The sequence below is a fragment of the Delphinapterus leucas genome, chromosome 11, assembly GCF_059928025.1.
Source record: "Delphinapterus leucas isolate spDelLeu-1000000601 "Yukka" chromosome 11, BTC_Dleu_Yukka2, whole genome shotgun sequence".
Classification (NCBI taxonomy): Eukaryota; Metazoa; Chordata; class Mammalia; order Artiodactyla; family Monodontidae; genus Delphinapterus; species Delphinapterus leucas.
Window position 1 is genome coordinate 26,055,892 of NC_143139.1, and position 14,330 is coordinate 26,070,221.

General features: G+C 39.9%; 2 protein-coding genes across 4 annotated transcripts in view; one reads left to right on the forward strand and one right to left on the reverse strand.

The window, feature by feature from the left end:
• The window catches only part of DENND5B (DENN domain containing 5B), a 212,016-nt gene that overhangs the window by 145,535 nt on the left and 52,151 nt on the right, over positions 1-14,330 (reverse strand). The gene's annotated exons all lie outside the window — the stretch shown is intronic.
• Positions 11,471-13,358, forward strand: LOC111176887 (RNA-binding protein 25-like). The gene is made up of 2 exons (XM_030761880.2): positions 11,471-12,526; positions 12,732-13,358. The coding sequence occupies exons 1-2, from the start codon at positions 11,737-11,739 to the stop codon at positions 13,019-13,021; spliced, it is 1,080 nt and encodes a 359-aa protein (XP_030617740.2). The 5' UTR covers positions 11,471-11,736; the 3' UTR covers positions 13,022-13,358.

A 14,330-nucleotide genomic window follows, 5' to 3' on the forward strand; every position in this document is an offset into this window, starting at 1 on the left:
TACCATTACCCACCTGCCTACTCAAGAGCTGGCTACTGACTTGTATGTTATTTAAGTTCTCTCATTTGTCTCTTGTACTGCCCAGCTTTAAGGCTATTTCTTTTCTTTTCTTTTTTTTTAAGTATTTATTTATTTATTTGGCTGAGCCGGGTCTCAGTTGTGGCATGTGGGATCTAGTTACCCAACCAGGGGTCAAACCAGGCCCCCTGCATTGGGATCGCAGAGTCCTAGCCACTGGACCACCAGGGAAGTTCCTCTTTTCCTTTTCGTAATTAAAAAATATTTCAAACGTAGAGAAAAGTAGAACAGAAATAATGAACACCTGTGTGGGTATATTCCACCTGAATTCAACAAATGTTAACACGTTGCGGTATCTGCTTCACAATTTTTTCAAACAGAAATAAAATGTTAGAGATGGAATAAAAGTCCCCTTTGTGCCCCTCCCTGGTCCCTTTAGGCCTGGAGCTTAGAACACCAGCCTGTCCTCACTCGGCCCATCCTCTTTCAGGATGCAGCTTAAATTATAAACTACCCTACTACAGCCCACAGTGATTCCTGTTTTCCCTAAACCCAACCCACTTTATTTCCAATACAGGCAGATCTTTATTTTTTCTGTGAGTTCCCTCCAGCCTGAACTTACAATGGCCTGTGAGTAGGTAACGCCCTGACTATGCTGCTCTGTGTCTTAATTTAGTACTCCTGTTGCTTCCTCGGTCTTGAGACATAAGGTAAATTATCTCAGTGGAGGTGAAGGGCTGTGAAATGTACAGTACAGTGCTGAGTGAGAAGTACACAGTTGGTAAAAGGAAGGATCTCTCTCTAACCACACGAGCTGCAGTTTAATAGTCTATTTCATTAACGGTTATATTCAGGGGTTGGTCTATAAGAGAATTCATTTCCCTTAGGAACAGTGTTATAAGGTGGTTAAGTCTCCCTATCTCCCCAGCCCTAAACTAGCAGGGGTAAAACACCTCACGACCCAGGCCAGGAAAGGTCAGAGCGCAGAGAAGATCACGAGCTCTCAAACCCACAGCGGATGAAGGACTAGGGGGGGTGAAGCATAGAGGCCGGGAGTCAGATGAGACACTGTGTCTTTCGTCTCATACCCTCCGTATTTACCGTTTCTCCCCCCTTTCCCATCCAATACTTCTGCTCCTCAGCTAATTACTCCCCCTCTTCCCCTCAACTCGGCCCTGAATGCTAGGGTGAGAAGCCTGGGTTCCCAAGAGAGGATCTGTGGGCAGGCTCTGCACAAAAGGAAGAAGAAGGGAGCCTGGTGCACCAAAGCCTGGGAAGTCAGAGACCTCTTGGGTTCGGGGTTCTTTCCTTACATAGTTCACCTTGCTTTCTCATCTAGTCTGCAAGTCCATCAACCAGAGACTGCTCTATAAACACATAAAATCTGATTCAAATATTTTAGAAAATAACTGCAAAAATGAGTAATTCATACCATACTAGACCTGAATAATCTTTAAAAGATTATACAGTCCACCTACGCCCCTGTCCCACCTGAAGCAAGCAAATCTTTCAAGCGACTTTTAATCAGCTTTTAGTACTGTATACTACCTTACCTTTTCAACCTAATTTAAAATCACCTGAATTCCATACTCACCGCATCCTACTCAACTAGCATGGATGGTTTGCAAGTTTTTTCTTTTTTTTATCCATTTTGCTTCATGCTGTGCTAATTTAACCTCATCTTGGTAAACAAGAAAATGGTCCGCATTTGACAGACTACTTGCAGCAACTGCAGCTGGCCTGTGTGCAAACCAATTTTGTTCATTCTTCATCCTGGCAGGGAGCTCTGCCCTAGAATTGTTTTGGGACTAATCAGCATTAAACCTGTGTCAGAAAGGTTGCTGAAAGCAGCCCTAGAGCAAGGCCGCAGTAACAAGGCTGAGCAGGAAAGGGATTAGGACAAATGCAGCAGCTGTGTAAAAATCTGTGAAGAGCTCTGCTTTTAACAGAAAAACCGGGGCTCAGCTTCTCTCCTGTGCCTTGGCACTTCTGTGGAAATGACTTGGAAAGAGGTTATGGAGAGACAAGAGATGCACCAAATCCACTCTCTTTCTTCCTTTCTGGGATGATAGGTGCTTGGTGATGAGCCAGAAAATCTTACTTCAGATGGCAGCATACAGGAAAGAAATAGTAAATGCATCCTCTGCTAGTCTCTGTAGCTGAAAACACTGCATGGCTGTTCTCTGGGTATCTAGTGAGTTAGATGGCATGGTTTTCTACAGGATGAACTGAGATACAAGAAACAGGAGACATGCCTAACAAGATCCAAGGTAGATATAAAACAACTCTAACTTGGCCTAAAAACTTTAAGAATAAATTCCTCAACATCGGGCTTCCCTGGTGGCACAGTGGTTGAGAGTCCGCCTGCCGATGTAGGGGACACGGGTTCGTGCCCCGGTCTGGGAAGATCCCACATGCTGCGGAGTGGCTGGGCCCGTGAGCCATGGCCGCTGAGCCTGCGTGTCCAGAGCCTGTGCTCCGCAACGGGAGAGGCCACAACAGTGAGAGGCCTGCGTACCGCAAAAAAAAAAAAAAATTCCTCAACATCAAATGATCAAATATTGGAGTATTATTTTTTCTACTAACCTGCTGGATTCAGTCTACACCTTTCAGTGTATCACATTCATTTTGTACCAGAATATGAATGAGAATCTAGTGTACTCAGTCAATCTTTCAATCCCTTAAGCTAGATAAACACTGCTTAATAACTTCACAAATACCCACCAAAGAAGGCCACTAAGCTTCCCATCTACCACCAGATCTGTGAGGCTGGTACAGAAGCCAAAAAAGAACAGACCATTTCTGTGTGATCACAGGAATTTTTGTGTATATGGTTGCTTTTTGTGTGTCTGCTCACATAATTCTCATTAAATAACTAGGAAATCAGTAACTGCAACAGATGTGCATGTAAAGATTGAGGGTTTTTTTATAACAGCTTTACTGAGATATGTTCATAACCCTAATATTCACCCTTTTAAAGTATACAACTGAGTGGTTTGGGGTATATTCATAGAGTTGTACAACCATCACCATTATCTAATTTTAGAACATTTCATCACTTCAAAAAAACTCTGTACCCATTAGTAGACAGAGTTTTTGATACAATAGCCATCCCTGTTAGCTATGAATGTTTGTTACCTATGAGGGAATTTCTTGGCCTTTGTCAATTGGAACATGGCAAAAAAAAAAACCTCCAGAGTGTTTAGACAACACTTAAAAAGTTTCAAAAAGTGTTTTTCAAATAAACTTTTTCTCTAGTCCAGTCTTACCCATGCACCAGTTTTGGAACATATCTTGCAGAAATAATTTATTTGCAGAAGAGTGAATAAACATTACCTAACAATGGATTTAAAAATGCACTGTGACCTCACTGCAAAAGCCAGTTTCCTGCAGATACTCTGTGTTGACACTCTTATTAATAAAATTAATTAATTAATAAAAATACGGTCTTACAGAGCTTTTCAACCTTGTTTCCCAAATATATGAAAACCATTTTGCATTTCTGCAGTTTCCACACCTATTATGAGTTAAAATGAAACACTTTCTAATCAAACAGCTAGCATAAGTTAGGCAAGTAACTGAACTGAAATAAATTTAGTCAGCAATGAAAAAAATAAAAATATAATGTGAGCCATACATATAATTTAAAATTTTCTAGTAACTACATTCTTAAAATAAGAAAAATAGGAAAAATTAATTGTAATGATATATTTTACTTAACCCAATGTATTCAAAATATTGCTTTAACTTGTAATCGATATACAAAAATGTCTTACTGAGATACCAAGGCTTTGAAATCTGGTGAGTATTTTACACCTACAGCACATCTCATTTTGCAACCGTCAAGCTTCAAGTGCTCAATAGCCATGTGTGGCTAAGTGGCTCCCACACTCAGCAGCACAGCCTTAGATTACTGAAGTTAGTTTCTCTTTCAATTCATCATAAAGGAGTGCCTTAGTTTAGGTACTCATCATCTCTGGCCCAGAATATACCAGTGGACTCCTAACTGGCCTCCTTGTCAATCTGGCCTCCATATTGCTGCCAAAATGATCTTCTTAATATGCTATTATGCTAGTCTGATCATTACAATCCTCTGCATAAAATCCTTCAGTGGCCCTTTAATGCTGAATAAAAATCCAAATTCCTTCTGCCTTTACAAATATTTTCACTCAGTTTAATACTTTCTCCCCTCAATCCCTGCTAGTTTAGCAAGCATCTGCTCCTAGTTCAGTGACACAACCTCACGGAAACGTTCCCCATTTCCTGCCAGGGAACATTAGGTGCACTCCTCTAAACCCCCTTTTTCAGCATCTATCACATTGTGCAGTGGAGTCAAATTTTACAAGGGTCTGGCTCTAATGTGATCATGTAAGGCTAAAATCAGAGTCAAATTACCTCTGGAAACTTCTTAGGATACCATGGCCTTATTGGGAATTGAAATTTGCTGTACTCTGCAGTCCTAAATGCACCTTCCTCTAGCAGTAAGGCAGATCTCCATTTCACAGATGAGGGAAATATCAAATAAGTTATGGCTGGTATTAAACTTTAATTAGTAAGGTTGCTAACATTATTCTTGATGTATCCCATAATCATCAGCACTACTTTTCCAACATTTTGTTAAAAAAAAAAAATCACTGGGCTTCTACTATCTAAGGAGGTTATTTTCTCTTCAATCTTCTTGCTTCTATTCTATCCCATTCTAATCATTAAGATGGATATTGGAATGATCGATTCTTCTGGGCAGAGTACTTCTTTGTATTTCTTTTTCCTCACAGATGTCTCCTCCTTCCCCCATCCCTTCACCCCCTTTTAGGTCAAGTGAGGTGGTAGCTGTCTTGAGACTATTGTTGGTGTGTGAGGGAGAGTACAGCAAAATTTTTAAAACATCTTTAAATCTCTAATGGCTTACTACATCTGTTCAGTCCTTACCTGACCCCAGTAAAACAATGACAAAAGTATCTAAATATCTTTCCACTTTTAGGAGAAGAGGGAGCAGGGCCTGCAAGTAGCCTGCAACTTCAAGTTTACTGCAGATAGCCTTGGCCCTCAGGACAACCTGTGGGTCAGTCATTCTGAGGCATAGAAAAGGATGGGAAGAGGCTAATGAATGCCCACAATCCCTGCTCCCCGGAAAAGAGCTGTTCTCAGATCTAGAATGGGTCTGTGAAACTCCCAAGCCTTGGGATAGAGGGGACCAAGGTGGTAGATTCCCTGAGACTGCTTACCATCTTCAGAAGAGAGAAGGTAAGATAAAATTGAACTAACCTTGCAGTTTTGGAGGACTTACGAGGCTGGCAGGAGGCAAGAAGGAGATTGCTTAGGCCATGCTGCTGCTGACCAGGCGCTGGCACTTCAGTGGGAAGGCAGTGGTCCCAGCATATCTCTTAAACCATTCCACCAAAGAAGTGTTCTTTTTTTTTTTTTTTTTTTTTTTTTGCGGTACGCGGGCCTCTCACTGCTGTGGCCTCTCCCGTTGCGGAGCGCAGGCTCAGCGGCCATGGCTCACGGGCCCAGCCGCTCCGCAGCATGTGGGATCCTCCCGGACCGGGGCACGAACCCGTGTCCCCTGCATCGGCAGATGGACCCCCAACCACTGCGCCACCAGGGAAGCCCAGAAGTGTTCTTTTTGAGTTAATGTTTGGACATCTTATTAGTCTTTTTTGCCATAATTTTATTGTTCTTCATTTCCCTGACATAAACCCTTCTTTAAAAAGTATATGAGGAGACGTAAACACTGTGAATGTACTAAATGTCACTAAATTGTACACTTTTAAATGGTCAATGGTTAACTTTATGTTATGGGAATTTTACCTCAATTTTTGAAAATGAAAATCAAGTATATGATAAGAAAAATACTGCAGGATTACCAAGGCCGTCCTACTTTCCTTCACTGTGTGTATATGACACACTTGGCCCTATAATGTTGCCCAGGATTAGATCTTGAATCCTAAGACTGCTGTGATGGGCTCAGAGAGAAGAGATTATAATGTCAGAATACTTAGTGCCCAGGATGTGATTAAGCTCATTTTGTTCATCAGCAAAGTGGCATCAGAACGTTCTTTCTAGCATATTAAAGAACATGAATCCTAATTAACATCTTTAATAGCTCAGTAAGCCTCCTTGTTATATACCACTGAGCCTTTTTTCATCATCTCCAATTTTGAATCATATCTTAGAAACGTTGGTAGCAGAATATATGCAGTAAGGGATAAACAAATGCATGAAATAAAAAAAAAGAATTGGAAAGATACTTAGAAATAAATATAGGAATAACTTACAAATTATATTTTTAATGAAATCACCTTTTATTAGGAAATTCTAAACATCTACTCCACTGTAATAAAATATCACAAAAAATGGCCACCAAAAATTCTTCCCTGCCCTGTATGTGTGCATGCTGCCTCTTCTATCAAAAGAAGGGTTCTATTTTCCTCCCCTTGAATCTGGGCTGGTTCTGTGACTTGCTTTAACCAGCAGAATGTGACAGAAGTGTCGCTGTGCCAGTTCCAGGCCTAGCACTTAAGAGTCCTGACAGCTCCTGTTTTTTCTCTCTTAGAATCAAACCACCACATAAAGAGACATGGGCTAAACTACTAAATAATAATGAGAGATGACATGGAGAAGCAGGAGAGGCCCACCTGGCCACTAGCCATTTCAGCCACCTAAGTCAAGTGAGAGAAGCCATCCTGGACATCTAGCCAAATTAGCAACCCAAGTAGGCACTGGGTGAAACAGAAGACCTGCCTAGCTGACCCAGAGAATTGTGAGAAACAGTAAATAACTGCTGATTTAAGCCACTATGGAATACAGCATACACTGTTACACAGCAATAGATAACCGAAAAATCCACATACCCCCTAACCAATTTTCTTCTACAACCCTAGATTTATAATTGGAATTGAATTTCTGCCGATAATAAATTGACCTATTACTTAGATGCCCAAAGAATCTTGAAACCTCTAGATTGAATATTTTACTAATTTTCAAAACCAAAACTCCTTATATCTGACAAAGGATTCATCACCAGAATATTTAAAGAATTCCTATAATCAATAATTTTTTTAAAAAAGACAACCCATTTTTTTAAAATGGACAAAAGATCTGAACAAGAGAATAAATTTAATATATACAAAAAGCCAATAAGCCAATGAAAAGGTACTCAACATCATTAGTTGTCAGGTAAAATACAAATTAAAACCACAATGAGACACCACCTCAAACCTACTAGAATGATCAAAATTTAAAAGACTTACCATACCAATACCAAGTATTGGTGAGGATCTTGACCACTTGGAACTCATACACTGTTGGTGGGACTATAAAATGGCAAAGCCACTTTAAAAACCTGTTGGTGAGTTTTATACCTAACCCATACACCTACAATTCTACTCCTAAGAAGCATATATCCACAAAATTATTTGCACAAGACTGTCAGCTTTACTCATAATAGCAAAAAAACTGGAAACAACTCAAATGTCCACCAACAAGCAGAAGGATATACAAATTGTAGTATATTCATTCAATGGAACACAACTCAGTAGTAAAAAGCAATAAACTGCTGATGTACACAACAACATGGATGAATCTCAGTGACACTTTGTTAAGCAAAAGTAGCCCAACAAAAGATTCCAGATGATGTTTAAGAACTAACCTATGGTTCTGTCAGCGGGAACCACCATCTTCCAGTAATTAGTAAAAAATGACCAACACAAAGGGAAATGAGAGGTACCTGCTACATGTTCTCTAGGCGTTTTAGAAAACATGGAGTTGTTCCTTTGGCCACATACATGTGAATCTGTAAGAAAAGTGATACTCTAGACATGGGGTACAGTTCAAAAAGGAATACCCCACAACTGTTAATATGGCAAAACTGGAATAAGTCCATCTAAAGAAAGCAGAGGAAGTACACAGCAAGTAAGTTTTTTGGAAGTTAGACAAAGAGGAACATTATTTTTATAGCTATCTATCTAAGTTTGGAATAAATAAATGGAGCATCGTTAATTAAGCCCTGTTGACATAAGAATAAATTAACAATATAATTTAATAACCTTGACATTTGGACCAAAGTACTTTTGGCTTATAAACTTTCTGTAAAACAAGAAATAATTCCTCAAATGGGTGATTGGTTTTTTTAAGAACTCAAGAGATTTTCCAGCCTTTTAATAAATATTTATTGAATAGCTTATATGAATAAGATACTCTGCAAAGTGCTATGAAAGCAGCAAAGATTAACAAAAAAAAATCCAGACTTCTGCAGTACTATTTCATAGTAATAGCTCATAGAACTTATTCATTATAATATGAAGATTCATTATATATCATATGGAGGGGTGTAATGACTATTGCACCCATCAGATTCAACAAACGTTATGGTACTATCAGCAATCTGATGCTAGATTAATTGGCACACCATCTGTAACACTAATAAATGAAGCAGACAATTGGGGCTATTCAAAATCTATCAAGATTTCTGGATCCATCAAGATTTCTGGATTACAAGCATACCATTAAAAAAATTTTTATTGTAATAAGATACAGTATTTGCTCTCCACCAAACTTAAAAATTAAACGGGGAGATAAAAAGTCATTTATTTCTCCTTAAGACCATGAGACCTATAATAGCGTATAAGACAATAACTGATAAAGAATATAAACGTTATGGAAGACTGAAACAAGAGATTACAGGGCTTAAATTAGGATGAATTTAGTTTGTACAGATAAACCAACTGCACATTTCATACAAAAATTTATTTTTTTACACCCCTCAAATAAGTCATTAAACTTCTTTTCCAGTGACCTCATGAAATAATACATTCTATTTTTTTAAAGCCTTAATAATTAGAAAATAGTTCAACATACAATCTGCTTTCCTATAATTTATACTCTCTAGTCCCAGTTCAGTTCTCTAGAGCTACTGAGGTCCACATTCTCTTCTGTATGACTAGGCCTCAAATTTTCAAATTTGGTCGATATATTCACTAATCTCCTCTTCTAAGGAAGCACACCCTATTCATTTTATCATTCCTCAAGAAATAAAAAAGAAACATCACCATCCTAGTCTCTATTCCCTGGATTCAGTAATTAAAAAAATTAAAAACCTGAGCACCTTTGGTCTTCCAGGCATTAATACTCTATATTGTATGTACTGGAGATATAGCAGTGAATAACAAACATAGTCTCAGTCTCACTGAATTAACTTTTTAGGGGATGTGCTCAAGTTAGTCAATATGTATCTTAAAATCTATCACCCTAGTTCAAGACAACATAAATACAGTGGAACTATTCCGAACATTACATACAACTAATGCAACCTAGGAATCATACTGAACTGGTCATATTATTGAGTTATATTGAGCTTGCAGTCAATTTTTTTTTTTTAATTAATGTATTTATTTGGCCATGCCGGGTCTTTAGTTGCAGCACAAGGGATCTTTGTTGTGGTGTGCAGGATCTTTAGTTGCGGCATGCGGAATCTTAGTTGTGGCATGTGGGATCTAGTTCCTTGACCAGGGATTGAAACCAGGCCCCCTGCATTGGGAGCATGGAGTCTTAACCGCTGGACCGCCAGGAAAGTTCCAGTCAATTCTTTTTTTTTTAAAGTGAATAAGTGATTACATGCCAAGAATATACTAGGAACTATGAATGTAACAACAAGAGAGTATACCTCTGCCCTCAAAGACTATGAAATCCCATAAGGAAGACAAACAAGTAGACGATTATAAGCAGTGAATTAAGTTATAAAAGAGGTCTATATAGAGTGCTAGGAGAAAGCAGTGGAAGAGTACTTAACTTGCAATATACAGAATCAGCTGTCCTAAACAAATTTCTCCTTAACCAATAGCTTGGATTGAACTAACACTGTTTCTCCTGTAAAACATAATGGCTGATGTCCACAGTAGGCCAAAAGTGCTCATAGCCAGTAGCACTTCCACATCTTGTACTTGAATTTGTTTGCCACAGCCATTCCCAACATGTTTATCCAGTTTCACATGATACTGAATTCATAATTTAATTATTAAGTAAATTATGAAATATGATTGTGAAAAGACTCATAATTTCTATGAAAATGAAGCTGAATACGTACATAGGCAAGCTGCTAAAAAAAATAATAAGGTGGCCTGTGAGAGTAGGTGTTTTGGCACTAGTCTCCTGGCTAGCGGCGTGCAGAAATCTCGAGCTGGTGGAACCCCCTCATAACCTGGAACCCGGAAGACCGCAAAGACAGTACAATTTCCTCAGTGGCGGACCGCTGTGGTAAGAATGTCTTTCCCCCCTCATTTGAATCGCCCTCCCATGGGAATCCCAGCACTCCCACCAGGGATCCCACCCCCACAGTTTCCTGGCTTTCTACCACCTGTATCTCCAGGGACTCCAATGATTCCTGTACCAATGAGCATTATGGCTCCTGCTCCAACTGTCTTAGTGTCCATGGTTGGAAAACATTTGGGAGCACGGAAGGATCATCCAGGCTTGAAGGCTAAAGAAAATGATGAAAACTGTGGTCCCACTACTACAGTTTTCGTTGGCAACATCTCTGAAAAAGCCTCAGACATGCTTATAAGACAGCTCCTTGCTAAATGTGGCTTGGTTTTGAGCTGGAAGAGAGTACAAGGTGCATCTGGAAAACTTCAAGCCTTTGGATTCTGTGCATATAAGGAGCCTGAAGCAACCCTCCATGCACTCAGGTTATTGCATGACCTGCAGATTGGAGAGAAGAAGCTACTTGTTAAAGTTGATACAAAGACAAAGGCACAACTGGATGAATGGAAAGCAAAGAAGAAAGCTTCTAATGGGAATGCCAGGCCAGAAACCGTCACTAATGATGACAAAGAAGCCTTAGATGAAGAAACAAAGAGAAGAGATCAGATGATCAAAGGGGCCATTGAAGTTTTAATACGGGAATACTCCAGCGAGCTCAATGCCCCCTCGCAAGAATCTGACTCTCACCCCAGGAAGAAGAAGGAAAAGAAGGAGGACATTTTTTGCAGATTTCCAGTGGCCCCACTGATCCCTTATCCACTCATCACTAAGCAGGATATAAATGCTATAGAAATGGAAGAAGACAAAAGAGACCTGATATTCTGAGAGATCAGCAAATTCAGAGACACAGAAGAAACTGGAAGAAGAGAAAGGCAAAAAGGAAAAAGAAAGGAAATTGAGAAAGAACAGAGAGAAAGAGAGAGGGAGCGTGAAGGGGAACGAGAAAGGTGAGAACGGGAACGAGAAAGGGAAAGAGAACGTGAACGAGAAAAGGAGAAGGAACGGGAGCGGGAACGAGAATGGGATAGGGATCGTGACCGGACAAAAGAGAGAGATCGAGATCGGGATCGAGAGAGAGATCGGGACTGTGATCGAGAAAGGAGTTCAGACTGGAATAAGCATCGCAGTCCATCAAGAGAAAAGAGCAGAGATCGTGAAAGGGAACGGGAGAGGTAAAGAGAGAGAGAGAGAGAGAGAGAGAGAGAACGGGAACAAGAAAGAGAACAAGAGCGAGAGAGACAGCGAGAAAGGGAACGGGAGCACGAGAGAGAAAAAGACAAGAAGCGGGACCGAGAAGAGGATGAAGAAGATGCATATGAACGAAGAAAACTTGAAAGAAAGCTCCGAGAGAAAGAGGCTGCTTATCAAGAGCGCCTTAAGAATTGGAAAATCAGAGAACGAAAGAAAACCCAGGAGTATGAGAAAGAGGCTGAAAGAGAAGAAGAAAGAAGAAGAGAAATGGCAAAAGAAGCTAAACGACTGAAAGAATTCTTAGAAGATTATGATGATGATAGAGATGATCCCAAATATTACACAGGAAGCGCTCTTCAGAAAAGGTTGCGTGATAGGGAAAAGGAAATGGAAGCAGATGAACGGGATAGGAAGAGAGAGAAGGAAGAGCTAGAGGAAATCAGGCAGCGCCTTTTGGCCGAAGGGCACCCGGATCCAGATGCAGAGCTCCAGAGGATGGAACAAGAGGCTGAGAGGCACAGACAACCACAAATAAAGCAAGAACCAGAATCAGAGGAAGAAGAAGAAGAAAAGCAAGAAAAAGAAGAAAAACGAGAGGAACCCATGGAAAAGGAAGAGCCAGAGCAAAAGTCCTGTCTCAAACCAACTCTGAGGCCCATCAGTTCTGCCCCATCTGTTTCCTCTGCCAGTGGCAATGCAACTCCCAACACTCCTGGAGATGAGTCTCCCTGTGGTATTATTATTCCTTATGAAAATTCACCAGATCAACAACAACCTGAGGAGCATAGGCCAAAAATAAGACTGAGTCTTAAACTGGGTGCTTCCAATAGTCCTGGTCAGCCTAATTCTGTGAAGAGAAAGAAACTACCTGTAGATAGTGTCTTTAACAAATTTGAGAATGAAGACAGTGATGATGTACCCCGAAAAAGGAAACTGGTTCCCTTGGATTATGGTGAAGACAATAAAAATGCTGCCAAAGGCACTGTGAACACTGAAAAAAAGTGCAAACACATTAAGAGTCTCATTGAAAAAATCCCTACAGCAATGGGCTTCCCTGGTGGCGCAGTGGTTGAGAGTCCGCCTGCCGATGTGGGGGACACGGGTTCGTGCCCCGGTCTGGGCAGATCCCACGTGCCGCGGAGCGGCTGGGCCCGTGAGCCATGGCCGCTGAGCCTGCGCGTCCGGAGCCTGTGCTCCGCAACGGGAGAGGCCACAACAGTGAGAGGCCCGCGTACCGGGGGGGAAAAAAAAAATCCCTACAGCCAAACCTGAGCTCTTTGCTTATCCCCTGGACTGGTCTATTGTGGATTCTATATTGATGGAACGACAAATTAGACCATGGATTAATAAAAAAATCATAGAATACATAGGTGGAGAAGAAGCTACATTAGTTGATTTTGTTTGTTCTAAGGTTATGGCTCATAGTTCACCTCAGAGCATTTTAGATGATGTTGCCATGGTACTTGATGAAGAAGCAGAAGTTTTTATAGTCAAGATGTGGAGATTACTGATATATGAAACAGAAGCCAAGAAAATTGGTCTTGTGAAGTAAAATTCTTTTTACATTTAGAGTTCCATTTCAGACTTCTTTCCCACCCTTCAAAGAACTTTAAATTTTTTTTTTGTCTTCACAGACATTTTTGAGATCTGTAATTTTTTTTTTAATGTAGAAAATGTGAATTTTTTTGTCCTCTAATTTGTTAATGCCATGTGTACTCCCTTGGTTGTAAAGACATCTGAATCCTACCATGGTTCTCTTTATACTCACCAGGTACAGATTACTGGTATGTTTTATAAGCCGCAGCTACTGTACACAGCCTATCTGATATAATTTTGTTCTGCTGATTTGTTCCTTGTAAATATTAAAATGACTCCCCCCAAAATAATAATAATAATAATAAGCTGTCTAATTAGATACAGAAATACTAAAGAGTGGAATGGAAAAATCATAAAAATCTAGAAGGATTTTGCACTCAGATTTCTTTGAAATGGCTTTAAATTCTCACTCTACTGTAAAGAAATGGAAACTAAAAATCATAGATGATTCATTATATGCGGGCTTTATAATAAGAGACATCATAGAAAATTATAGTCAGCAGATCCTTATTCAAAGGAAAAGTCTTGGTCCTAAAACAAACATTTATGAAATACACACAGTATGTTTTAAGAGAAAATGTTTAAAATGTTCATGTAACTTTTCTTTATAGTTCATCAGTCTTTTTGATTAATTGGTACAAACGACAGTGGAAAAAACTTCAAGTGTAACAGTCCCAAAAAGAGAAACAAGCATGCCAAGAGGGATTTCAGGATGCTGCTGTGTAAGGGATGACTAAAGATTAAACTTTAGGTCTGAAAAGGTGAAAGCTGAAAGGGGCTATGACCCAAGCCAACAAAATCAGCAACAGCACGAACAAAGTAGACCTGGATTTGTTTGCCGAGCCCAGAAATGCTGGATAAAGGCAGCCTCTAACAGGCAGTTTTTTATTGGTAAAAAAATCACCCCCACTAGAAAATAAGCTCCATGAAAAGCAAGGACCTTGCCTGTTTTTGATCACTGATCTACCCCTCTTACTAAGTGAAGAAACGCCTGGAATGAAGTAAGCCCTCAATAATTCTTTATTTAAGGTTGGATGAATCAATCAAATGCACTAACCACAACACACTGACATTTACAAAAGAAGGAATATCCTTCAAATTCGAGCAATGTTAAGCTTAAGAGAAGCAGAGGACAGTGTGACTTGACTCATCAAAAAATAAACTTAAGAGACCCAAGCATCCCTAAACTTTTCCAGTGTCCTTTCTCACTCCCTTCTTCTGGAGACCCTACTCTATAGTTTTACTGATTCTTCACCATTTCTCAG